Below are 27,330 nucleotides of genomic sequence, written 5' to 3' on the forward strand. Positions count from 1 at the left end.
GGGGATAGGGAGAAAGAAAGAGAGAAAAAGAGAAAATGAGGGAGAGGGAGAGAAAGGGAGAAGGAGAGGGGGAGAGAAAGGGAGAGTGGGAGAGGGAGGGGGAGAGAGAAAGGGAGAAAAGAGAAAAGAAAAAAAGAGAGAAAGAGAGGGAGATATCTATGTTGAATTGGATGAATCTGATAGCCATGTTAAAAATATGGCTGACGTGACTCCTCCCCTACAAAATATTTACACACTTTGATAAAGAAAAATAAGAATTAATTTGTCAGAGGAAAGCTACAGACTAAAATGATATAATCATAAGCAACAAGAAAACTAATCCACATCTGGGTAAACAAATAAAACAGGTGCATCATTTAGGAATTTAAAAATCACAGCACACTTATATATCTTCTATTCTATTCTATTCTATTCTACTCTGCTCTACTCTACTCTACTCTACTCTACTCTTCTCTCTATTCTCTATTTATTCCAGTCTCTATTCTTCTCTACTCTACTCTATTCTCTATTTATTCCAGTCTCTATTCTATTCCATTTTATTCTATTTTATTCATAGCTATGCTATGCTATGCTATTCTTGTGAGCTAAATCTAAACTCCTGCCAGTGTGCTGAGTAAGTCCAACTCGCATCAGAAATAAATATCTCTCATGCTTAGACAGAGATCCCCCCCTTGATGTCTGCATCAGCTTAACAGTTGCTTTTGATAGCTTCCAGAGAAGCAGGTGTCTATTTTAAGAGATACTTTTCTTAGTGTGTACCTTTTTTACAGCAAGGAAGGTGAGACTCTAGAAGACATTATCACTACCTTTCTCTCCTCAACTATATTTGGGACCAGGAGAAGATAAAATTGGAAGGGTTGATTGGGAAGCTTCAGTTTTAGCTCCCAGTATGAAAGATTGAGGGATATGGTGGCTCAGTGGCTAAGCCACTGAGCTTGTCAGTCAGGAAGGTTGGCAGTTCAGCGGTTTGAATCTCTAGTGCCGCGTAATGGAGTGAGCTCCCGTTACTTGTCCCAGCTTCTGCCAGCCTAGCAGTTTGAAAGCATGTAAAAAGTGCAAGTAAAAAAATAGGGACCACCTTTGGTGGGAAGGCAACAGCATTCTGTGTGCCTTCGGCATTTAGTCATGCTGGCCACATGACTACAGAGATGTCTTCGGACAGTACTAGCTCTTCAGATTTCTAATAGAGATGAGAGCCATCTTCTAGAGTCGGGAACGACTAGCAGGCATATGTGTGAGGGGAACCTTTACCTTTAAGAAAGATTGGGACCAAACTCAACAGAATGCAGCCCTCATACATCACCACTAAGTATTCTTCCCAAGTCCCAGGGATTCATTGGCAGATCATTCATTGTGAAGATGGGCCTCTGAAGGTAGAAAGATGAAACACTGCACCGTCCAGGGAAGATCATTATTTTAAAATTACATCTGATGCTCTTATTACAAAAGTATATGATTTAAAACCATGAGAGAAAGGCCCTAATGCTCGCTAATTTATCACGATCCAATGCTGCAGTCTCCCAGGGAAAGCAGAAGATTTTTACCCACCAAAATAGTGATGTAACTCGCCATTCAGGATGTGCTGGAAAGGGGCTAAATTGGGTTTACCGAAGTAAATAAATAACCACAATGAATGATGAAAGGGGGATAATAAAGTGCTCCAGGTTTCTATTACACTGTTCAGACAGACATCTTGTCATTTACCGCATGAGATAAGGCCAGCATTATCTATCAGGCTGTCTGGAAAACTCGGAGCAACAAAAGTGCTGCACAATTGAGTTATAATTGCTAAAAATAGTCTGCTCCAAACATTATGAAACAAGAGAGCTTTTGTTCCCGGCTGGAGAAGCCAAAACTCAGGGCCTTTGGACCAAGATTTCTAGGAGAAACGAATGATATGCATTTAGTACTCTTTGTACTTTCAAACTTGTCATGCTGACTGCAAAATAGACAACAGTATGGGTAGGTGGGCTAGATATGGTTTGGGGAGAATTAAACATCTACAGGGGAGACCACCAAGACTAGACTGGGATAAAGAAAGCAATGGGGGAAAAATCCATAAGGTTATGAAGAAGACATTATGAATATCTCGATGTTATCACCCAGAAATAAAGGAGTTTTTAGCATTAGGGATATTACAGTGAATCTTATTTTCTGTGCTTCTCATTTAGCTTCCGGATTAGTAGGTTTTAGAACTGTATTCAATCCGTATTCATTATCTGTATGTATTAAATCGGTATTCATTCTACAGAGGAATTATTGAGTCTGTCATCTGCACCTCCATAACTGCCTACAAGACAGACAACAGAGTTCAAAGGTTAACTAGAACTGCAGGGGGGAAAAAAACAATGGCTACCAACCTGCCTTCCATTGAGGACCTGTATACTGCACAAGTCAAAAAGAGAGCTGTGAAAATATCTACAGACCCCTCACATCCTGGACATAAATTGTTTCAACTTCTACCCTCAAAAAGATGCGATAGGGCACTGCACACCAGAACAACTAGACACAAGGACAGTTTTCCCCCCGAAAGCCAGCATTAGATGCTGAGATGAGGTCATTAGAAAGGACACCATTGATGAGTTGTTCTCCTCAATTCTAACCACCAAGCTTTGGATCCAGCCATCCAAACTGGACACTGTAGAATGTGTGTCACCAGCTGAGGAGATATATTGAAATTGACCACTTGTGAGTTTCAGGGCAGCCCAACTGTATCATCAAGTAGATATCCCCTTCCTTCCTTCGAGCCAACATGTCGCATTCTTTGTTAGCAATCAGGTTGAAAAGAAATGTCAGCTCCTGGTTTCTCACTTCATAACCGTCCCTTCTTGCTTTCACATCACAAACACAGTTCAGAAGGAATCAAGGATGGGCCAAGAAGAAAAGGAGGGGGTGAAGAAAAACCTAAACGAAGCTAATTCCCTCTGGGTGTACAAATGCCCAACCAGAGATAGCACTGTAAGCTGGGCTGTATGATGGCTTATGTTGCCATAGAAATGACTGTCAGCATCTGTTTCTAATCAGAAGGATTTAATTCCAGCTCTGCATGGCCAGTTTTCCTTATGCCATCACATAATTTCCATGAATGGGAAGTGAATGCTTCCATCCCTGGTCAGATGCCAATGTGGCAAGAGAACTGGTCCCTTATGATTATGAAAAGCACACATTTTAGCAGAGGACAGAATATTAAGCAGGGACCCTCTGTGGTAGAGATAAAGCATCTAGGCTCTTGCAATAAACTGTGATTACAAATAGCCACACCAGATCTGCTCCCAGGTTGGGAAGTGGGATTGCCAATGGAGAATCTGCCATTCGTCTACTGGGACTTTTAATTGTCAGCAATTAAAGTTTAAGGATTTACCTACCTTGTGTTTTTAATCTTCTTGCTAGAAAACAGAAGCAGAAATGGGAGGGAATGGCGAGCTTATCGGACTGCAAACATCAAAAATTTATTGAGCCAACCCCGTGGAATTTCAAATAAAAGTATCTGGAAAAGAGCAGTGGTGTTTTTCTGATGATGAATTAAAAAAACCTGTAGGAGCAGAAGAAAATACTTTAACTTTAATTGGATTTGTTAACCGCTCCCTTTCCCCTAAGGGACTCGGGGCGGTGAGTATCTACAGAAGTATCAGGGTTACTACGCCGTCTATGGTCTGACCTAACCTTGGTACACAAAATTGTCTGCTACTACTCGCTTGTAGAGAATACTAGATGCATTCAGAGAGGTGTAAGGCAAATAATTTCAGAAATAATTACTGATCTGAAATACTCCTGAACTGCAGTCCCATCTATCAGTTACAGTGACGTATTCAGAAAAGAAGCTTTCTACAATCCCCCCAAAAGCAGTGTGTGTTTTCAAAAGCATGCATTTACAGCTCCAGAAGCTGATGTGGAAAGAATTAGTCGGTTGTAAAATGAGCAGGACATCATTTCAAGCGCTTTGGAATGAAACTGAAGCCCTCCAAAGATGTGATGTTGCAAAAACAACCAACAACCCCCAAACTCCACAAAGCAAATAAAACAACAATAACAGAAAAGAACCAGCTCCCACATTTATGCTGTCCATGACTGCACATAAAGGAGCAGAGAATGGGATAAAATATGCTTCGAGGTATTTCACTAGTGTTTGATCAGCAATCACTTGTTTTGTCCTTGGCAGCTATTTCATGCTTGAGGTTTGAGATTTGCTCTACTCAACAAATTGGTTTTTGGAACAGTAAACCTTTTGGCCCTTTGGCTTTCCCTTCGAGAAAGAGGGACTAAAGGCAACTTCTAATGGTGAACTAGGCCCCTTGGCAGTTGCCAACAAAACTTTTCCCGTGTACAAATCAAAGGAGCAGTTCTGCTCTCAAAAGGATGACATCAAAGGAAATGGAAAAGAAATTGTTCCTATAATTTTCACTCAGCGTATTTAAGGGGCTGCCACAAAGAAGAGGGAATCAACTTATATTCCAAAGCACCAGAAGGCAAAAGAAGAAACAATGGGTGGGAACTAATCAAGGAGAGAAGCAACCTAGAACTATGGAGAAATGTTGAGACAGGGAGAACCAGTGGAACAGCTTGCTTTCAGGAGTTGTAGGTGCTTCATCACTGGAGGTTTTTAAGAAAAGATTGGAGAGCCTCTTGTCTGAAATGGTATGGGGTGTCCTACTTGAGTAGGTTGGATTAGAAGACCTCCAAGGTCCTTTCCAACTCTATTAGGTAACTATATAACTAAGCACTCAAGTGCATTTTCCCCTGCTTTCCATGTGTAGCTCAGAAGAAGAAGAAGGAGAAAGAGAAGAAGAGGAAGGAGGAGGAGGAGGAGGAGGAGGAGGAGGAGGAGGAGGAGGAGGAGGAGGAGGAGGAAAACAACATCAATGGATTATGCCAAGAAATAACATGCTTAGCTCATTTTGGGAATTGTGTTGTTAAACAATGAATCATTTCTCTTTTAAAACAGACTAACATAAGCTGTTGTGCATGGTTCATTCTCATGCAACATCTCTCTGGCATGCTAGGGAACACACACTATAAATAATTATGACATAATTAAAGCCTGTTATTCAGCTCAATATCAGAATTATTCCCATGCCTTGGCGGTTTAAGCAGGAGCCACCAAATAAAATGAAGCATAATAATTTTTGTATGAATTGGTGTTGGAGAGACGATAGATGGGAAAGTCACAAAGCTCAGTAACCCAATAGTTGCACTACATAAGTTCACTCTTGCACCTAGGATACTTGAAATCATGCTACATGTGGTTGAGGGCATGTCTGACTTGTATAGATGTCAACAAGCATTACTGCAATTATTAGAGAGATTTTGAAAAGTGTCATTACCCTGGCCTTCCAGGTGAAAGAGACTAAACTATTCACCAAACTAAACTAAACTATTTACCAAGAAGACTAACGTAGACATTCATCCACAAAGAGAAATATGTCCAACTGAAAATACCGCACATTTGATAAAATATGGCTGCAAATGGTCTATTTCAACAAAACATTAATATTTCGTTGTTAGCTGAAAGTGAGACTGACGATATCCCATCATGCTTAAATAACCAATCATGGCAATGTTCGTTTTTCATAGCTCAGTTTGTTGGGTCTTTGACACCTAAAAAAAAAAAAATCCATCAATTTCAGTGTGGTTTTATTTTCTAAATCTTAACAGCAAAACCCAATGGTTTTTTTTTTTTTTTTGAGATTGATTTTAACTCCTTCTTAATAGATTCAGGTGTATTCTGGGCTTTTTCAACTTTGGGGAGTTGAATTGATGACAGGTCTGTCACGCATGTTGAGATTGTACACCTGTGTCCAGATCAGTATCACAGTTCCAAGTAATACCACCCACAGCAAACAAAACTCTGAGGCAGGTAAATTCCTCAAAGAATAGTTTTATTGGTGATATCATACTGGCCCAGTTCGAATGAAAATCAACTCTGAAGGCTCCTGTGGTTTTCACCTAATTAAAAGTAAAAGTCCCAGTCCCCTAGTAACATCACACCTCCTCTCCCTCTGGCCAGATGTTAGAGTGTCCTTGGTTCCCAGGAGAAAGTATTTTGTTTTGGTTGCCAAACCCCAGCTATCTCTATTCCCCCCTCCCTATCCCTCAGCTCCAATGTGGCAACACTAAAGCTTCAAAATGACTTTGGTCAAGTCAGCTTTCAGGTTGACCATCAGTTTATTAGCAGGCTATAAATATATTAACATGGCAGGAAAGCTTGGGAAGTGTATAGGGGTCGAACCCAAAATAAGCTTCACCATAAAGCAAACTAAGAATGATATTGTAATTAGCTTTTCCAGACTATTCCATCATGTATGGATAAAGTATGTTGCACCTATTGTAACATGCTAATAGATCAATGTGTGACTGTGTATACATGTGCAGGTGTAGCATTATAGTATATATGTGTTTGGGTTCATATAATTCATGGCATTATTAATATATTAATAAACATAAACCTCCTGTTCATTTGCTTGACCCATTTGGCCATGCATGCAACTATAACGCACCCCAAATATAATTTCACAGTCAAGAGCCAACTTTGCTTCGGTGCCTTACCTTTTGCATTCTGCACGCAATTGTATGCAAGGTTTATAATAATTTCATTTTGGGTACAATTTGCATAAATTAATTTTAGAAAACCCTTTTTCGGTCCATATAATCTTACGGAGTGCAATAGCCGTGCTGCAAGCCAACATTGTGCAGTGAAATAAAGTAGATTTGCCTACGACTGCTAACAGGTTTATGGCTCTCTTCTGACTCCAGGGGTTCACAAACGTATTAGACAACAATCCTTTCTAAAGATGCTCTTTGTCTAATAGTCCTATTTCACATGAAACCTTTGGGGCTGTAATTTTGCGTATATCATCCTAACACACCTGTGTTTTGTGTTCCAACTTGGCAATTTCAAAATCCTTTCTGAGGGAGAACGCAGCATATTTTTACCTGCTTCTGATTTAGAGATAGGAACACCAAAAAATAAATTTAAAAAGTCTGTAATTAACAAATATCATTTTCTTCTAGACTTCTATACTGCATCACAGTGCTTTACAGCCCTCTCTAAGCAGTTTACAGAGTCATCCTACTGCCCCCAACAATTTTGGCTCCTCATTTTACCCACCTCAGTAGGATGGGAGGCTGAGTCAACCTTTGTCAGTGTAGTATTCATGAACTGGAATAGGGCTTAGTAATAAGGTCAGCCAATGGGAGCTGAAACACTTTGAAGCATGGGCAGGGCTTAGCTCTGTAGTTTTTGGAGGCGTAAGACAGGGCTGTAAAGCACTGGGAAGCAGTATATAAGTCTAAGTGCTATCGCTATTGCTACACACATTTGTTAGAGGTAAAGATAATTCATTTCTGTGAGGGATGCTGCTGAGAGAGGGGAAGATGTTTTGATGGACTATGTTGGTGATGGTTTCCCAGAAAGGAGGGGACCTGCATGGAGAAGCAGAACAGGAAAGAACTGGATCAGAGAAAGAGGGAGAAAGTTAGAATCTCCCAGCGTATATTAAGGTGATGGGTATAAGGGCTTACTCTGGCAAGATTCTGTCTGTTGTCTGTAAGCAAGTAAAGAACTGAACTCTGACCAGCTTCATCTATGTCATTTTTGGGCTGGCCCTGACCAGTTCTCCATTGTGCTTATAACTTTTGTTTTTTGCTTTTTCCTCACATCTTTTTAAAATCATGTATAACCCAGCTTTCGGGAAAAAAAAAACCTTTCTAAAATGACTTATATCAAATGTTGTATGAATAATGAAGCAAGACGACTGTGAGATATATCCTCATAGATTTTTTTTTTCTTTCCCAGTAATTGAAATTGTATTAAAGATTCAAACTCACCAAGATGAAGGAAGAAATCGCCTCACTCCCATTTTTTTTTCTTTTTTTAAAAATAAGAAATCAAATGCAATCGTTTTTACAAATTTTGGACTGGGTAGAATATTTCAAGGGAGCTTCCTATTTCAGCAGGTGGCAGCAAATCCTTTCCTTGTTTGAGTTTGGAAGCTAAACAAAAATTGGCCCTGATTAGTATTTGAATAGGATTCCTCTAGGAAATTTCCAAATTGTAAACTGGGAAGTTGTGAACCATCCATCCCAAAAGACAAAAGTGGCAATTTACCTCTATCCTGTTGCCAAGAAACTGTCATGGATGGATGTGTCCATCATCAGCATTTAAGGGGGATGTGTATGTGTGTGTCAAAATTGGCAAGATTTATTTATTTATTTATTTATTTCTTAGATTTTTAGACCGCCCCTCTCCCAAAAAGATGACAGAATGTCAACAATGAAGCTCTATCCCTTGTCTATGTACACCAAGGTGGCACCCATGCTCAAAAGGGGGGGGGGGTAAATCTTTCATCACAACACTTTGTCTACTTCTTGCTAATTTTGACCCAGCTTTTCTTGTAGACAACATTGATGTCCGTTTAGTCACCACAAGCTGAATTTCACTCAACAGCCGCTTATCATTTGGGACAAAGAAATCAACTGCTTTAAAACAATTCCCACAAACAGTCAGTAATCCTAATAGCAGCCTTTGTTAAGTGTACAGAACTTTTGCTTAATTGAGATCTATTTTGTCAATAAAGATGTCATTCAGGAATTTTCTAAATGACAGCCATCCACAAGATTCTATAGCAGCAAATTCTGAGATTATCTTTTGTCTTAAATATATAACTTCAATATATATAGAACTCCCTCCTTCCACCCTCCCTCCCTCCCTCCCTATCTATCTATCTATCTATCTATCTATCTATCTATCTATCTATCTATCTATCTATCTATCTATCATCTATCTATCTATCTATCATCTATCTATCTATCATCTATTTATCTATCTATCTATCTATCATCTATCTATCTATCATCTATTTATCTATCTATCTATCTATCTATCTATCTATCTATCTATCTATCTACCTACCTACCTACCTACCTACCTACCTATCCTCTATTAGTTATACCCTGTTTGACAAATTCGTATAAAGACATTTCTCTATCCCTGCCTTAGAAAAGAACAATGATTCCAGAGCAACAAATTCTAATTAATTTCTTTGCTGTAAATCTATAAAGAGTTGTTTAAATATAGTGCAGAAGGGAAGAGTTTTTGAACAAGGCTGTATGATTCTCCTTGATATGTCTACCTAAACAAGTTGATGAAAGCAAAAGAGAATTGGTAGTAAGTAGATGTGGAAAAAAAGTTATACAGCTGGTGCTACCATTTTTTTTTAAATCACTACAATCATATCATTAGTATTTATACTTTTACTTTATCAGAGAGTCTTATTCCAAATCCTTTGGGAAATGTGATAAGGGGAAAAAATGGCAGATTATGTGTTGATTGAGATGAAGCAATATACATCTCAAAGTCTCTGCACAAGGGAGCACGGCGGCTTGTTTGATCAGGATGCTGGGATGGAAGTTAGCAAGCCCATGTTGGAGACCTGAATGCAGCCATGTGGTGGGGTTGAGCTCTCATCCTTCACTCCAGCTCCTGCTGGGGACATGAAATGCTCCCCCCAATGGCAATAGACATCCCTTGTTTATGTACTCCAATGTGGCTAATTATACCAACCCAGAGTGCCTCAGTACTTCTGACAGAAGTTCAAGTCTTGCACAGTCTTAACAGTGAACCCTCAAATACTTAAACGGCCACCTAAAGAGAAGGAAGGACTCACTGGAGAAGAGCTTAATGCTGGGAATGATGGAGGGCAAATGAAAAAGGGGATGGCAGAGAATGAGGTGGCTGGAGGGAGTCACTGAAGCAGTCGGTGTGAGCTTAAATGGACTCTGGGGAGAGGACAGGAAGGCCTAGAAGAACATTGTCCATGGAATCACGATGGATCAGACATGACTTCACAACTAACAACAACAAATAGTGGACACACCACTGAGGTAAATGCATTTTTAAAAAAATATATGTCTGTCGTATAGAATGTTAAACTGATTACAGCCAAGGTTCCTAAAGTTAGACCCTTGACCAACATTTTTGCAAAATCTCCCTTGCTAAGTGTTATTACTTGGCCAATCAATCTTATTACTTGGCCAATCAATCACTTCAGTAAGGGCTACTGGTAATACAAAAAAAATACAAAACCAAGTGTTCTGAATTTAGCATTTGAATCTAATCTATAAAACTTTCAGAGATGTATACCAGCTGGAAACAATCACAAATGAAAGTTTAATCAGAGTACATGGGGGGAAAATACTAAGAAAGGTTTTCTTGAAAATATATTTATGAATGAGTGCTTTGACCTTCAGTGTCACCCGTAAATTGGCTTTAGCTCAAAGGGATGATAGGTGGATATGCAGTGGCTGACAGGAGTGCTCATATATTATTGCATCTATTAAACTCGGTTTCCAAATGGAGCGACCAATTCTGTTTGAAGTACATTTACTCCTAGGATCTGTCTACCAGCATATGCTCAGCTAGCTGGAAAGGAGAGGATGACGGCACCATAAATTAACATCCTGGATCCAATGTTCTCTACTTTGGTCTATGCACTTTTGGCATACATTAAATTTTCTTGGAAATGAAACTAATCCCTGTTCATAGACATATATCAAAAAGGTATTGCAAATGTTGAGGAGGACAGACTGTTCTGCAACCAATGCCTTGAAATTCTGTCTCTGGTAACCACAGTGGAAACTTTGGCAGATGGCATCTGGGGCAAATCCAACATGCCTATCACCATTACCAGCCATTCCACTCAATTAGTTCTGCCATAATGTAGTAAAATTAAGCTCCACATTTGTGTGCCTGGGCCAAATCCGATCTTAGCAATGAGCCAAGTGATGCCCTGCCTCCTATGACTAAAGTCGTTCTTTCTTTGCGTTTCACATTTTTTCCTTTATCAGCATCGGGCCGTGCAGCTATTTGTCATATCTTCAGCTGTATTGTGAGGGCCATTCAGATCAGCTAGCGATTAGCTGACAACTTCACTTGCCTTGATGGGAAACTGGCAAAGTGGATGTGAAATTAATTACAATATGAATTTTGAGGCTCATGCCAACATTTAAAATACATACAATGGAGAAAGAAATCAAATCCTGCAGGATCCAATCTGGATCGGTCTCTGGGACCAGAGAATTAGTCTTCAGAGTGTTCGGACTGTGTTGGATCCCATTCTTAGGGAACTTCTCTGTCACTGGAATGTTAGTAGGATGGGTTATATCTATCTATATCTATATCTATATCTATATCTATATCTATATCTATATCTATATCTATATCTATATCTATATCTATATCTATATCTATATCATCTATATCTATATCTGTCTGTCTCTATACCTGCCTGCCTGCCTGCCTGCCTGCCTGCCTGCCTGCCTGCCTGCCTGCCTGCCTGCCTGCCTACCTACCTACCTACCTACCTACCTACCTACCTACCTACCTACCTACCTATCTATCTATCTATCTATCTATCTATCTATCTATCTATCTATGTGTATGTGTTTGTGTTCCAGCATAACTCTGGAAGGCCTTGAGCAATTTCAACCAAACTTGGTACACAGATGACTTACTCTCTAGAAACAAATATTGTGGGGGTAAGACACTGCTTACACCCTTTGGTGTGTGTGTGTGTGTTCTGTTAAGATAAAGCCTGTTGTGCCTTAAAATGGCTTCTACCATACTGCTGTAAAATGGCTTCCACTGTACAGTGCAGTGGAGTCGCCATGGTAATGGATTCACGGTACTCCACAAGGGGGCTCCCTCTGGTAAGAGGGAAAATCCAATATTAGAAATTATGTTTGGCTCAGATATTTTCAACAACATCAGAGCTTTTCCTGTCTATTACAGGATTAGGATAAATAAATACCCAGGCAACACCGGGTTATCAGTTAGTTATATATATATAATAAATAGATTATATTTATTTCAATACAAGACAGGATTGTAGAACATATTTTGGTGAAAACAAAATTGGGATTGCACCAAAGGCACCTATTACTATTGTTATTAGTACTATTATTAATACAAATTATCCAGTAGCCAAGTATGGTGGCCGGAGCAACGGTAAGAAGATTTGGCTGGGTTTCCGATTCAAAACAAAACAAAAATCAAAACCCAAGTTTCCTTCAGAGACATTATTCATCGATTTATTATAGTCTTTCATTATGACCACTATTTTAGACTTCAAAGAATGTCCTGCCAGTGGGACCATTTATGGAACGTCGTGTCCAGTGCCAAAATTGGTGTGTTCTGTCTCTGAATGGGCATTTGTTGATCTCGGCATCTAGGACACAATTGCAGAAAATTGAATTTAAAAGAGATTGCTCCCTAAGCTGATATAACTATAGAGAAACTCGGGATATGTCATGCTAACTGACCTCTGTAAAAGAGAAATGGTTTATCGGTCTCCTTTAACAGGAAAGCACAAACGTCTTTGCCAAGAGCTGACTAGTCAGCTACATATTTAATAGTGGATGTGGGAAACGTATGTGAAATAATGCCATATTGTTTAAAGGTTTTTATATGCCATGCCCACAGGGATGAAAATGCAAAAGTTCCAGGTTTTGTTGGTCATTGTCAGTATGCATATGTTGAAGGAAGGAGAGATGAACTGAATGATGGGAAGGAAAGGGAATGTCGGAGTTACAAGTAATACCCCCAACGAAAGAAAACTCAGAGACTTGAGTTTCCTCAAAGTTTCACTTTATTACAGATGTCATGTTGGCACATCTGGGAAAACCTGAATCTGAAAGCTTCCAGGTTTTCCCACCCAGTTGAAAGTTCAAGATCTTGCCCCCACACCCACAAGTCTATCACATGGTCCAATCCTTCATTGCCACAAAGAAAGATTCCTCCCATCCACATCCATCCAGGTGCAGGAAAAATGTGACCTTGACTTTCTGAAAAAGAATGTTATTATGGCTACACATCACCCATACTCTGAATAATCCCCCCTCCCATTTTCCCACAGTAGAAAGTGGTGGCAGGCCTGAAATCCAAAAAGTAAAAGATGGCTTCTAGGTCTAACAGGGAAAAGATCTCGAAATGAGATCTTCCTTTTTATCATTATATAAATCCTTCTGGGAATGAGTGGGTGCTCTGTCATGAATGAATGAATGAATGAATGAATGAATGGATTTGGAAAATCTAGGCAGCTGCCCATCTTGTTTATGTAACTCTGAGTGGGGAACAAAGTTAAAAACACAAAACAGTACAACAAAATAACCCAAAATGTAACAGAAATCAGTTTTTTTTTTAAAAAAATAACACAATTTAAAACCATAATAGCACTAGCACTTAGACTTACAGTGCTTTACAGCCCTCTCTAAGCGGTTTACAGAGTCTGCCTCTTGCCCCCCAAAATCTGGGTCCTTGTTTTACCCACCTCGGAAGGATGGAAGGCTGAGTCAACCTTGAGCCTGGTGAGATTCGAACTGCCAAATTGCAGGCAGCCGGCAGTCAGCTGAAGTAGCCTGCAGTACTTCACTCTAACCACTGTGCCACTGAGGCTCTAATAATAATAATTCGCAGGAGAGCAGACTCAATTTTATTCAGAGTTCAGATGCTTTGCAGGCTCTATAACCATATATTTGTAGAAGATGACCAGGCTGAGCCCAAGGGAGGGGTAAAACATGTCATTAGTCTCAACTCCTTTCATGCCCACAAGAGATCTAAGTCCAGACCACCTTGAATTCAGTTGACTGTTATCTACCGCCAATTTGCTTGGACTGTTAGTAGTTCAGATTCTTGTGGAGAGCTTAAACTTGAAATAACCCTATATATTCACTTGAACGGCTTGGACTCCTGATTTCCTGCACCTGACAATAATATAGGGATGGGATGATGAAAACTAGATAAATCCACTTTTCTAGAATCCTGCCCCAATGCACATCCTACTATAGTACTCTCAAGATAAGAAGAATTTCACCAGTTTCTAGAATGGATTGCAGGGGGTGTTAGTTCTCCATAAGATTTCATTTATAACTCATTGGTTTTGACAAGGCACTTGAAATCTTCCCAGCCACAGTAAATTTTTCATGCAAAATAATCTTCTAGCCACTGTAGCAATATGGCATCATTAGAGGAGGTAGAAAGCTACAGAGGGAACTAATAATAATAAAAGAGTAAACATGTTGTACTATAGCTTTTCTGAAAGGGGATTCAATTTCCAACTTACCGGCTCATTGGCCTCCTTATAACACCGTCATTTGTAAAAAACAAAAAACAAAAACAGGAACCAGGGGGAAAAACACAAATTATGACTGAGACAGAAAAAGCTAAAATGACCGAAGGGAGCAATCATTCTTGGTAAAACTATACCTGATGCGCCAGGTTGCCAGTAAGTGTCTCTATTTTCTCAAACGTTCAATACAACTCTTACATTTCCCCCACATATAAGCATGGATAACACGCCAGATTTCGTGACTCATTTCAAGTAGTCCAAAAATGCCCAGACAGGGAAATTAACTTGACCCATTCTACTGTCTATGCTTATTCAATATAGCCTGATCCACTAAAAAGTCTATTTATTTGGTTGTAGTCTAGGGCAGTGGTAGGTTGCTCTTACCGTCACTATCGGTACACTGATTGCGGTCTGTTCGTGCATGAGCCTGACGTGCACAGCGTATGCAAGCGCAATCCACCGCCCTTGCGACACCTGGCTGCTTGTCAGGGCATACACAGGCACTGCACGCTGTGCGTGCATGCATAGTGTGCCTTTTGGCATTAATACAGCTGTAGAGCATGGGTGGGCAAGCGGGCGAAACGAGCCACCGTACCGGGACATTCTCAGCTGCTCCAGGCCACTACCATTCAGGACCGGCAGCAACACACCCATTGGTCCAGGGGTGTGTTGCTATTTGGCGCAAAAAAAAAGAACCTAAAAAGGTCTGGGCATGCGCACAATGTTAGAAAAGGACATAATGTTTTTCAATGAAGATTGAAAATCAAGATGGTGCCACCTCCAATAGAACTGGTTCAGGGGTGTGGCAGGCCGAGTTACTACCTAGTTCGCCGAACCGGTCCGAACCAATAGGAACCCACCTCTGTTGTAGTCCCTGAAAACCTCTGAAAACTCAGCAATGGTATGGCGACAATCACAGGGATAGAGACTTAACTGTTTGACATAATCAATTCAATGTACCTACAGTCATTTGTAAAAATCAATTACAGTTAATTTCAACAGAGCTGTCAACGTTGATTCCTAACAACTGGTGCTCAATCAGCCAACTTCTAATCCTTTACAGAATGCAAGTGTAATAATACAGGTAACCCTGGACGTACAAAATGCTCATTTAATGTCCATTCAAAGTTGCAATGGCACTGAAAAAAGTGACTTATGACTATTTTTCACATGCGACCATTGCAGCATCCCTGGGGTCCCATGATCAAAATTCAAACACTTGGCAAATGACTCATATTTATGACAGTTGCAGTGTCCCAGGGTCATGTGGTCCCTTTTTGCGACCTTCTGATGTCAATGGGGAACCCAGATTCAATTAATAAACCACGTTACTAATTTAGCAACTGCAGTGATTCATTGTGGCAAGAAAATGGGGCAAAATTCACTTAACAAATTTTGGGCTCAATTATGGTCCATAATTTGAGGACTATCTGTATTTAAGCCATACCCATTAACAAAAGATGGAGAAGGCTGACTTTCTCCAAATACAAATACAACTTCTGGCTGGCCCCAGAGTGTGGTGGTTTATCTGGCCGGCATCACTAAATGCCGAAGGAGCACGGAACGCTGTTACCTTCCCACCAAAGGTGGTTCCTATTTTTTTACTTGCATTTTTTACGTGCTTTTGAACTGCTAGGTTGGCCGAAGCTGGGACAAGTAACGGGAGCTCACTCCGTTATGCAGAGCTAGGGATTTGAACCGCTGAACTGCCGACCTTTCTGATCAACAAGCTCAGCGTCTTAGTGACTGAGCCACCACGTCCCAAAGATATATAATGTCAAAATAAAGTTGAATTTCCAACCACGAGGCTTAGCTATGGTGATGCTGGCAGAGATCAATATCACCAGAGCTCTACCACCACTTTTTAAGATAATCTTAACATTATCTTAGAAAGTTGGGGTACAGTCAAAAATGGCACATATACAACTTGTGGAATGACATATGATCAGTTGGAGAATATCCTGACAAGAAAGCTAATTGGTATGAGTAACCAGGAAGATCCAGTCTTCAGGTTGGTAGTTGTTTCATACACAACTCATACTGTAAATTGTCAACACAAATAACACCCCCCCCCAAAAAAAAAAGTATCATGGTGTTCTCACTGTTATCTTATAAACAGCAAAATTCTTTGTAACACAATGCCAGACAGAGCAATCCATTAACTAGTATCAGATTTAGTTAGATAAATAAGCTATTTTTTTTTGCTGGTTTAAATTCCTGAACTCATGGAAGTCAATTAGTGGCACTGGCTTGAAATCTTAATAAATATTTCAATAAAGTGCCTTGATAGTCAATCAGTTTTCACCTTAAATATTTTACTATATCAAATTTTAAAATTTTAGTAGGGTATTAAAATAATGGCATATTAAAACAGTATTTCAGTTCTTAACTATTGTATTATTTAAGGTATTTTATAGGTGCTATACTTTTGGGAGATCTTAATGCCACTTATTTTATTTTAAGGAAGGAAGGAAAGACTGTTTGCATTTATTTGAGGATTTTTCTATATATCCTCATATATTGTCTATATATCCTTATCTATTCTCTTAGCAGAAATTGTAATTATTTCCAAAGAAATATTATGGAAATAAATTTAAAATTTGGGTTCCTTGATGCTCAGAGGAGCTTGCTTGTTTTCTTACATGACCCAACTAGGTAACATCATCAGTGCTAGAATGGAGTGGGGTTTGGAGAGAGAAGGAGGAAGAATAGGAGGGGGAAGTGAAAGAAGAGGAGAAGAAGAGGGGAAGGAGGAGGAGAACTGTGGGGCCCTTGGTGCTCTCTGAGCTTGGCTGTTTTCATGCAGACGTTTCATGACCCAACTAGGTAACATCATCAGTGCTAGTCACTAGCACTGATGATGTTACCTAGTTAGGGTAATGAAATGTCTGCAAGAAAACAACCATGCTCAGAGAGCATCAAGGACCCCCCATTTCAGCCCCGGGCTACAAATATCCCCCTTTATTAAATTTAAAGTATAGATTCGTATAATTGATGGTTTGGAACAGGGGTGTCAAACTCGATTTCATTGAGGGCAGCATCAGGGTTGTGTTTGACTTTGGGGGGCTGGGTGGGTGTAGCCAGGTGGGCATGGCCAGCTCGACATCACTTGTGTCGGGGGTGCCTGTGGAGTCCCAAGCACTCTGCCAGGGAAAGCAGGCTCCTGAGCTCAATTTTCGGCTGTGACAGCCTCCTGCCTGCAACCCTCTGCCAGTGAAAATGGAGCTCCGTTTTCGTTGGCAGAAGCACCGTGGGCCAGTCTTTCACTGTTTCCAAGGGGGGGGGGGGCGGATCTTGAGTTTGACACCCCTGGTTTGGAATGATTGGCTATGGCTTGAATAGATTAATTGGGTCTATCTTGGCTTGTTTCTACATTTTTAATGATTGCAAGAGATGTGGATTTGGCCATCTGTGCATAGAACTCATTCATTTTGTAATTTGTAAAACAAAAATGTTTGTCTAAATGTGATCACCAAGAAAAAGCTAAGACATGCTTTCTCAAAAGACAGCATAAACGCAGCCAACGGTGATATGGAAGGGAGACTGGTTGATCTTCTTGGAACAAAGGAAAAGCTTTCCTTTGTGAATACTTTGCAATTTTGATGGGTCATAAAAATAAGAAAAGAAAAGAAAGATCATCACGCAGCCTTTTTTTTTCTTCCTCAGTTTCAAACAACACCGCCTTTGTGTATTATACTAAAATTCCTTTACAAGTAACCTGAAACGCACATCAAAGGCAGCAAACCTTTAAGCTGCCATTTCATCTGATTACAGCAGAGAGAATGAAGAAATTTGACTGGCATTAAAGAATCTCCTCTATTTTAACTATACATCTTAATTTCGATCCCACTTGTTCTGAATTACATTTTTTTAAGAAAAAAAAAAGGAAAACTTTAAAAACACTGTTTTAAATGATCTTGAATCATTTTATCCTTATCTTTGGAACTACATACCAGCCTAATTCATTTGAGCCATGGTTTCTTGTAGAAGCTATCATGACTCATTTTGCACATAAGAGTTATAAGTCACGATTCATGAACAACATGGTCGTCCTCCTTGATGCCCGGCTGTCAATGGATGACCATGTGGCAGCCGTGGCAAGGGGGGCGTTCCACCAGGTTCGCCTGGTGCGCCAATTGCGCCCCCTACTAGACCGGGATGCCCTACGCACGGTCACTCATGCGCTGGTGACGTCCCGCCTGGATTACTGCAATGCTCTCTACATGGGGCTGCCCTTGGGACGCGTCCGGAGACTGCAGTTAGTTCAGAACGCAGCCGCGCGGGCTGTGATGGGGAGTACGGGGTACTCCCACGTAACACCGCTCCTGCGCGAGCTGCACTGGCTGCCTGTGGTTTTCCGGGTGCGTTTCAAGGTGCTGACTACCATCTTTAAAGCGCTCCATGGCACGGGACCTAGTTACTTGCGGGATCGCATCCTCCCACATACATCCCTGCGGCCAATTCGCTCACACAGGGAGGGACTTCTCCTGGTGCCGTCCACTAGGCAATGCCAGCGGGCGACACCGAGGAGTAGGGCCTTCTCTGTGATGGGCCCAACCCTCTGGAATGACCTCCCCCCCGACATTAGAACCACTTCTGACCTCCGCTCCTTCCGGCAAAAACTGAAGACCCACCTGTTCCGATTAGCAGGCCTGGCATAATTCAACTGTCCCTCCTGGCAAATGTATTATATCTGGTTATTTTAGGGATTTTTTAATTCACTGTATCTGTTTTTAAGGGTTTAAACTTATAATATATTTGCTTTGTACAGTTCTTTTAACTGCATTTTAACCTCCTCCATGTCAACTGTTAACTGTACATATTTAATTTTATTGTATCTTGTTATATTTTGTATGAACTGTACACCGCCCCGAGTCCCTTTTGGGAGAGGGGGTGGTCTAGAAGCATTAAATATTATTATTATTATTATTATTATTATTATTATTATTATTATTATTATTATTATTATTATTATTATTATTATTATTATTATTGTCACCAACAAGCAATCAGTACATGGTGGCTTAGTATGATAAGTGCACCCAGCACATTGGTCTACTGCAATTATCCAGTGCCATTTTTATCTAAAGGTAAAGGTTCCCCTTGCACATTTGTGCTAGTTGTTCCCGACTCTAGTGGGTGGTGCTCATCTCTGTTTCAAAGGTGAAGAGCCAGCGCTGTCTGAAGACATCTCCGTGGTTATGTGGCCAGCATGACTCAATGCCAAAGATGCATGGAACACTGTTACCTTCCCACCAAAGGTGGTCCCTATTTTTCTACTTGCATTTTTACATGCTTTCGATGTGCTAGGTTAGCAGAAGCTGGGACAAGTAATGGGACCTCACTCTGTTACGCGGCGCTAGGAATTTGAACCGCCGAACTGACGATCTTTCTGATCAACAAGCTCAACATCTTAGCTGAAGATGCTTAGCCGCTGTGTCTATTTTTATCTATTTTATCTAGGAACCGGCTATATGAATAAATGAAATCTGTCCGTTGAAGAGCAAACTTCATGCCAGTATTAAGTAGGATGGTAACTCTAACTTACAAAATTTAACCAAAAATAATTCCAAATGACATGGGGAAAAAAGGCAAGGCAAAAACCAGCAAAGCAAATTATCCAGGATCAGTGTAGGTCCACCTTTTTCAAGGTGGCCCTTCAGATATGTTGACAGAGTTCAATACCACCAGAAGGAGAAGAAGAAGAAAAAAAAAAAACAACCTACAAAGCCCACACAAATAAGAGTGGTATTATAAGTAAACCCAACTCTTGTTTCATTTTTCCACCTCTTTGGGTAAGATCATCTATGAAACAATGACTTTAAAAAATGGAGCAGTTTTTTACAAGGCAAAGAACAATTTTAAGCCCCATAGCCAAAACCGAAATATCCACTTATAATACATTATACAATTTTCAAGTTAAATGTTGTGCATCAAATGTTGTCATTCATCAGTTTCCTCGCCCCTCAAAGTGAACAGCTGTAATTTCTTTCCTGGCGAGTCAAAACTGATGGACCAATACTCCTCTGAAAAGCTTTCACCTTTAACTGTCATTGGGTAGACTTAAATAGAATTCCATCCTCAGAGTTAATGAACTGCTCATAACTGTCTGCAGACATTAACTTAATTTGTACATTTCTGTTTCTCACACGGTAGCTAGTGCCCTACACTAGTGCAATTTGTATATCATTGTACCCACGGTGGACCGCTGCCATACCTCCATCCTAGTGTGGTTTGACTGTGGCCCCACGCCCCAAATATATCTTGATGATAGCATGAAAATACACCCTTGGCAAAAAATAAATAAATTGGAGAACTGATCCCACCAATTGTGAGCTTCGTAATTTATTCCTATTGAGGGCAACAAACTCTTTGTGGCTACAAGTAAAGTTGACATCTGAAATGAGCTGGAGAAATGAAAAGCTCAGTTCTAATAGTCATTTTGGATGCTGTACAGCCATGTAAAATAAAGTTTCATTAACATGACCACGGGGTGAAGTGAAATAGATGGAACTGAAGATTTGCTATGAATCATCATTACAGCCGCAAAGCTATCATTGGATATTCTGGAAAGATTTTAACAGTTCTTATCAAAATTGCTGCCCTTCTAGAATCATGCCTTGCTTTACTCCTTCGTCCCATTATTTCCTTTCTTCTTGTAAGAAAACCTTAGGTCTGCCTCCTTAGTAGGACATCCCAGTCCATCTGCTCAACTTACTTTGACACTTTTCTAACTTCAGCATGTTGCATCAAACATGTAGCATTTATAGTTTTCATTAGGAAAAAAAAATCTAATTAAGATGATCCTTTAAGAAAGCCATAGAAATATGATCTCAAATTTAACTTCAAGAAAATCTGTTTACTAATATCTCTATCTATCTATCTACCTATCTACCTAGAGTATCTATCTATTATCCATCTATCTATCATCTATCTATCTATCTATCTATCTATCTATCTATCTATCTATCTATCTATCTATCTATCTACCTAGAGTATCTATCTATCTATCTATCTATCTATCTATCTATCTATCTATCTATCTATCTATCTATCTATCTATCTATCATCTATCATCTATCATCTATCTATCTATCTATCATCTATCTATCTATCTATCTATCTATCTATCTATCTATCTATCTATCTATCTATCTATCTACCTATCTACCTAGAGTATCTATCTATCTATCTATCTATCTATCTATCTATCTATCTATCTATCTATCTATCTATCTATCATCTATCTATCTATCTATCTATCTATCTATCTATCTATCTATCTATCTATCTACCTAGAGTATCTATCTATCTATCTATCATCTATCTATCTATCTATCTATCTATCTATCTATCTATCTATCTATCTATCTATCATCTATCATCTATCATCTATCTATCTATCTATCATCTATCTATCTATCTATCTATCTATCTATCTATCTATCTATCTATCATCTATCTATCTATCTATCTATCTATCTATCTATCTACCTAGAGTATCTATCTATCTATCTATCATCTATCTATCTATCTATCTATCTATCTATCTATCTATCTATCTATCTATCTTCATCATCATCATCATTATCTATCTATCTATCTATCTATCTATCTATCTATCTATCTATCTATCTATCAATCATCTATCTATCATCATCTTCATCCATCTATCTGTCATATATCTGTCTGTCTGTATATCTAGCTTCATCTATTTGTCATCTATCTACTTACCTACCTACCAACTTCAACATCATCATTCATCATCAATCTATATTTAAAGGGGAAATATTAACCCTGCTTGTCCAGAGCTGACATAGTTATGGAAGAAATTAAGCATTTGATTCCTTTCCCCATCTCTGTGGTGAAGTATTACTCAGTAATACCTTTCTTTACCCTCCCTATCATACCAGATGGATGGATGGATAGAAGTGTTTTATAACTCTCCCAAAAACATCTCTCTCCTGGGTGAAGTGGGTGGTGAAGTGAAGAAGACAACTTTCTAATGAATGCAGGCTTCTCTGAAGAAACCTTCATCAATGAGATTTTTCTATGATCCTCATAACTGTGGAATAATCTTTGATGGTGTTAGCTCCTGCTGACATATAGTAGGTGAAAGATAACCCAAATAACGGATAGTCTACTCAACTCTCAGTCCCTGTGAGAATATTCAGTGAGCGGGAATGCTGCACCCAAAGCAACTGAAAACAACTGGTGACCTTCTACCCCTCCACCATAGAGAGTATTTTAACTTATTGCACTTGTGTATGCTTTGCCAATTGACACAGTGGCAGATAGGAGAGCACTCCAGAGGGTCAACCTCATTGCCCAGAGGATCATGGGTTGCCCTCTCACCTCTTTGGAAGAGCTTTATAGCTCCCGCTGCCTTAAGAAAGTTCAAAACATCCTTAAAGATTCATCTCATCCTGGGCATCCTTTTTTTTGAACTATTACCATCTGGCAGACGGTACAGGATAACAAAAACAAGGACAAATAGGCTGAAAAACAGCTTCTATCCCACAGCAGTAACTACATTGAATACTACTGTATAGTGCAATATTAATGCAATATCAGGTTTTCAATTTCAACTATATAGCATGTGAAGGACGTGTGTTTGCGCTTTTATTTTTATAGTTATAATGTACACTGAGGATGGCATTTAATTTTGTGGTATGATGCGCAGTGACAATAAACTAAACTAAACTAAAAAAAATTGCTATGACAGTTTGCTTAATGCTTTCTCAAAGAAATATGAAAAAAGACCCATTAAAATAAATAGATTTCTTAATTCTTTCTTTTGGGAATGAGGATAAATGTCCTCAATCAAGTGTTCTTGAGCACAACATTTAGGAGATATTTTTTGAATCACATATCATGTCATTTTCTAAGGCTCAGAGAATAACGCTTGGCATTATTCAAATATTTCAAAACATGATTTCCATGAACTTTTGCTGTTGATTTATTCCATTAACACATTTTTTTTCAAATGGAACCATCTGAATTCCCTCTCCTTTTTTCAGGAGAACATAGCCAACATAAATTAAATGTTCTTGCTTACCGGTGGTTGGGTCCATGACTCTAGACTTGTCTCTTTTAATGGGGTCTGAGGTCTTCCCACATCTTTTGAATGCTTTGGGGACAAAAGAGAGAAACAGGAAAGAAAAATCTGCTGTTAGTTGCTTGAGAGACTAACATACCCATATTTGATTTACAATTGTGGGGGAAAAAAGCAGAGTTAATTTGTGCAGTTCTAAGCATTATAGGGCTGTGAGCCTCAGAGAAAAGTAAGATTGTTTTAATGACTGCAGTAGAAAAATTCAGGAAAGTTTCTTTAGTGCTTGTCCATGCCCTATTTTTTTTTCTTGTTCAACAGAAAATGCTCCAACTGCAAGATAGGAAACCTTGTTGGCCTGCTTTAAAATCTAATTAAGGACCTGCTCATTCTGGATATCTGGATTTGGCTCTGGATTTTTTTCTAAATGCAAGGACATCGCTTCCAAGGACGTAAACCAAGGCATCAAATTATTTCGTTTAAAATGGGGAAAAAAGAGGTGATTGCTTCAGGGACTCCCGTAAACAGCAGAACCAACACAAAATATGTCGTGAAATGCTTTGAGGCATAGTGTCTGGATACAGTATGTGTTGATATACACACAGATGGATCGATACATGTAGCTGCAAAACACACTGGAGCTGACTGCAGAATGATAGTGGACAAGGGAGAAAGTTAATTTGAGGGGTGGGATTCAAATAATTTAACAACCGGTTCTCCATCCTAATGACCAGCTGGGTAGTCAGGACTCAGTGGTGATGTGACCATGTGAGCGTGGCCAACTCAACGTCACTCACGTTGACAGGCGCTTCACCTTAGCAGTAACAATGTATTAAGGGTTAACCGGAGAGGCAGTTTCTGTAAGGAGGACAATAAAGGTTAGGCTAGAAACAACAGCAGAAGGTTTCCTTCCTGCCTTCCTTATAGGATTAGCCCTGTAAAGTGGAAAAAAACAAAAGGAGATTTCTTCCAACAACTGCTTAGAAAGTTAACAACCGGTTCTCCCGAATAGGTGCGAATCGCCTGAATCCCACCACTGGTTAATTCCCATTTTCAGTTTGTGGACTGTCTCCGGATTGATCAGTCATCAATAAAAAACCAAAAATATTGGGATGATGAAGATACGGTAATGGTTCCCACAGGCACCTTTATATACAAAATCACAGTTATTATGGTGGAGGTTGTTTTATGACATGCTCTGGTGGTGGGGGGGGGGGAGAAAAGAAAAGAAAGTGCCCTTAATAAAGAGCAACAGTGTTTGGGAAATGAAGTGGAACTTAATAGCTGATTGACCTTCCACCTTACAGAATGCCAAATCCATTGCTGCTCCCTGTTTAGAAATAAATACATGAATGAGAAGGGAAGAATATGAAAACACACCACCACACCGACATGAATCGATGTGTGGAAACCATTTCTCTTGCTGAGGCAGGCAGTTCCTCTCCCCAGCGAAATTAGATCTAATTTTCCAGCCACCTTGCAAAAAAAAAAAAAAAAAAACCTGCTAATGTACATAATGATTGTTCAATTCCACCTATAAATGTCCTGGATTTGATGAGCCCGGGGACCAAGGTGCCACCGGAGTCTCCAGAGTGCCTTCACTAAAGTCTCGTGTCAGAATATTGCCGGTCCTCACCCAGCCACAGCGCATTTAATGAATGGCAAAGACTATGCTGTTTCCTCTCCTTTCCCACACCAGCTGTAGTTTCCAGCTGAGCTTTAGACGGTAGAATCATAGATTTGGAAAATGGCAAATGTTTCCTTGACTTTCTGAAGGACGATTCTCCTTTGGAGAACAAAACTTCAATCCTCTTCTAAAGGTACATAGAGGCACTACTTACACTGCAAAGATTGAACAAAATCTACTGGAAAATCAATGAAACCATGGAACGATGTGTCTTTTCTGCGTTGGTTATTACTCTTTCACACTCCTGCAGATTCTCACTTCCACCATGAAGAACTGTTGGCTCCTGATCTCCCCAAAACTGGGGACCCACTGTTCCTTTGTTTATGTTCCCAGCCATCTGATATTTAAGCTTAACACACAGAAGAAAATTAAATCTATAATGAGATGAAGATGCTATGATTGATTTTGATCTGAATGGTACATTATAGCTCCAACAGCATGCTTACAGCTCCCAATGCACCAATCCTGGGACCAATAAAAATTTTCCCTGGCAGTGAAGCGTAGATGTTAGCAGAAATCAAGCTCTCATAATAGCATGCTTAACTAAATCTCAAGTAACTTTTTAAAACTACAGCACTTTGAAATAACCTACAAGGGTAACCAGTAGACAGATTGAGCGTGAATGCTTGGAGAGCACAGAAGGAATAAGGTTCCATCAGAGCATTCACAGAAATGGTTTCCTTCGACATTCACACAGCGAAAGGGTCATTATATTCATAATGAAAGATAATGGCATTCCATCTCCTTTTAAGTGTTAATTTGACCAATTGGGGCAAGGGAAGACTAGGTTGAATTTCACTCACCACATTTGAAAGACTCTAGTTTGAGTCTGACCTAAAATGTGGTGAAAAGTAAGAGACCTTTTTTTCACAAAAAGCAGAGGATGTGGTAACAGGATTCACTGAATCACAATTTAGCTGACCACATTTTTAGCCTACATATTACAACAAACCAGATAACGTTGATTGTTTACGCTTCTATATATCAATAGCACTTAGACTTATGTACTGCTTCACAGTGCTTTACAGCCCTCTCTAAGAGGTTTTATAGAGTCACCCTTTGCCCCCCAACAATCTGGGTCCTCCTTTTACCCATCTGGGAAGGATGGAAGGCTGAGTCAACCTTGAGCTGGTGAGATTCAAACTGCCAAACTTCTGGCAGCCGGCAGTCAGCAGAAGTAACCCGCAGTACTGCATTTTAACCATTGCACCACCATATGTCATGCAAATAAAGGAATGACTATCAAATGGCTGCACAGCAGTGCTGGGGAATTCATTGGAACCTGCTGATTAATCCATTATAGCAATTTCACACGATTAATGCAGCAAATCTTTTAGCATTATCACTTTGCTGCATTTTAGTACCTTATGACCATAGGCCTTCACACTTTAAGGATTGGTGTTATATTATAGTTTTAGGCCATGTTGTGTTTTAGTTTATATGAAACTGACAGATTGGACTGACAGATTATGATTTTAACATTAGATTTTATTTGTTATTTATTACTTTATTCTAGAATCTTTTAACTCGATAACCCTTCAGTGTTTTAACTTGTTGGGGTTTTTGACTGTAATAAATATTGACTTGATCTGATTGGAGTGACTATGGTTTGGCTACGTGGGGTCGGTAAGTGGATTCCACACAGTTATTTTATGTAGAAGGGACGATCTCATCAAAACTAAACAAGACAAGAAAAGGAAAAGTTAGATTTAAAACATGGTCTCCTTCATAATTCAGGAACCCGGAAATGAACAAGTTGTGTTGTGGGTCTATAAGATTTGTTGCAGAGTGAAAAGATAAACAAATAAAGAATATAGAAGAAAGGAAAGAAAGAAAGAAAGAAAGAAAGAAAGAAAGAAAGAAAGAAAGAAATGAAGGAGGAAGGAAGGAAGGAAGGAAGGAAGGAAAGAAGAAAGGAAGAAGGGAGGGAGGGAGGGAGGGAAGGAAGGAGGGAGGGAGAAGGAAGGGAGGAAGATGTGTTGAAAACAGTAGAAAATGAAGGGGGAAAAGATATTTGGAATCTTGGAAACATACTTGGTGCTTGGTAATACAAAATGAACTAACATAGTCCCTTCACTGTCTTTTTTAATTGGTAAATTCAGAAATCACTAGTTTTTTTAAAAAAAAATCTGTTTTCAGCAGAAACTGGGAAATATCTTTTCTACTCTAAGATTGGAGAATATTCTGTAAGGTTCCATTTTGTTCTCATTTTGGTTTACCAACTAAAAGGCAGCTCTAGGGAGTAATAGACTGCCTAGAAGCCAGTAGGTGAATAGATCCTTCTTTCTTTCTTGTGTTCAGCCACAAATTTAAACAGACGGATTCAATTTACATAAGACGCTTTGCCCTGTGACATCTGGGCTGATATTTGTGGTTGCTCTTGGGGAAACCGTGTTTTTACTTACATATGTGCTCGGGTTACATCCATTTCACCAAATTGATTCTATTTTACTGCATATCTTTGAAAATGG

General features: G+C 39.5%; 1 protein-coding gene across 1 annotated transcript in view; it reads right to left on the reverse strand.

Moving 5' to 3' along the window:
• Positions 1-27,330, reverse strand: part of PCDH11X (protocadherin 11 X-linked) — a gene marked incomplete at its 5' end in the record, with an annotated part of 388,530 nt that overhangs the window by 140,351 nt on the left and 220,849 nt on the right. Inside the window, one exon of the mRNA XM_081963961.1 lies at positions 23,179-23,250. Coding sequence (XP_081820087.1) covers positions 23,179-23,250 — 72 coding nt within the window. The remainder of the gene's footprint in view (positions 1-23,178; positions 23,251-27,330) is intronic.

Source organism: Natrix helvetica (assembly GCF_964273705.1).
Source record: "Natrix helvetica genome assembly, chromosome: 11".
Lineage (NCBI taxonomy): Eukaryota > Metazoa > Chordata > Lepidosauria > Squamata > Natricidae > Natrix > Natrix helvetica.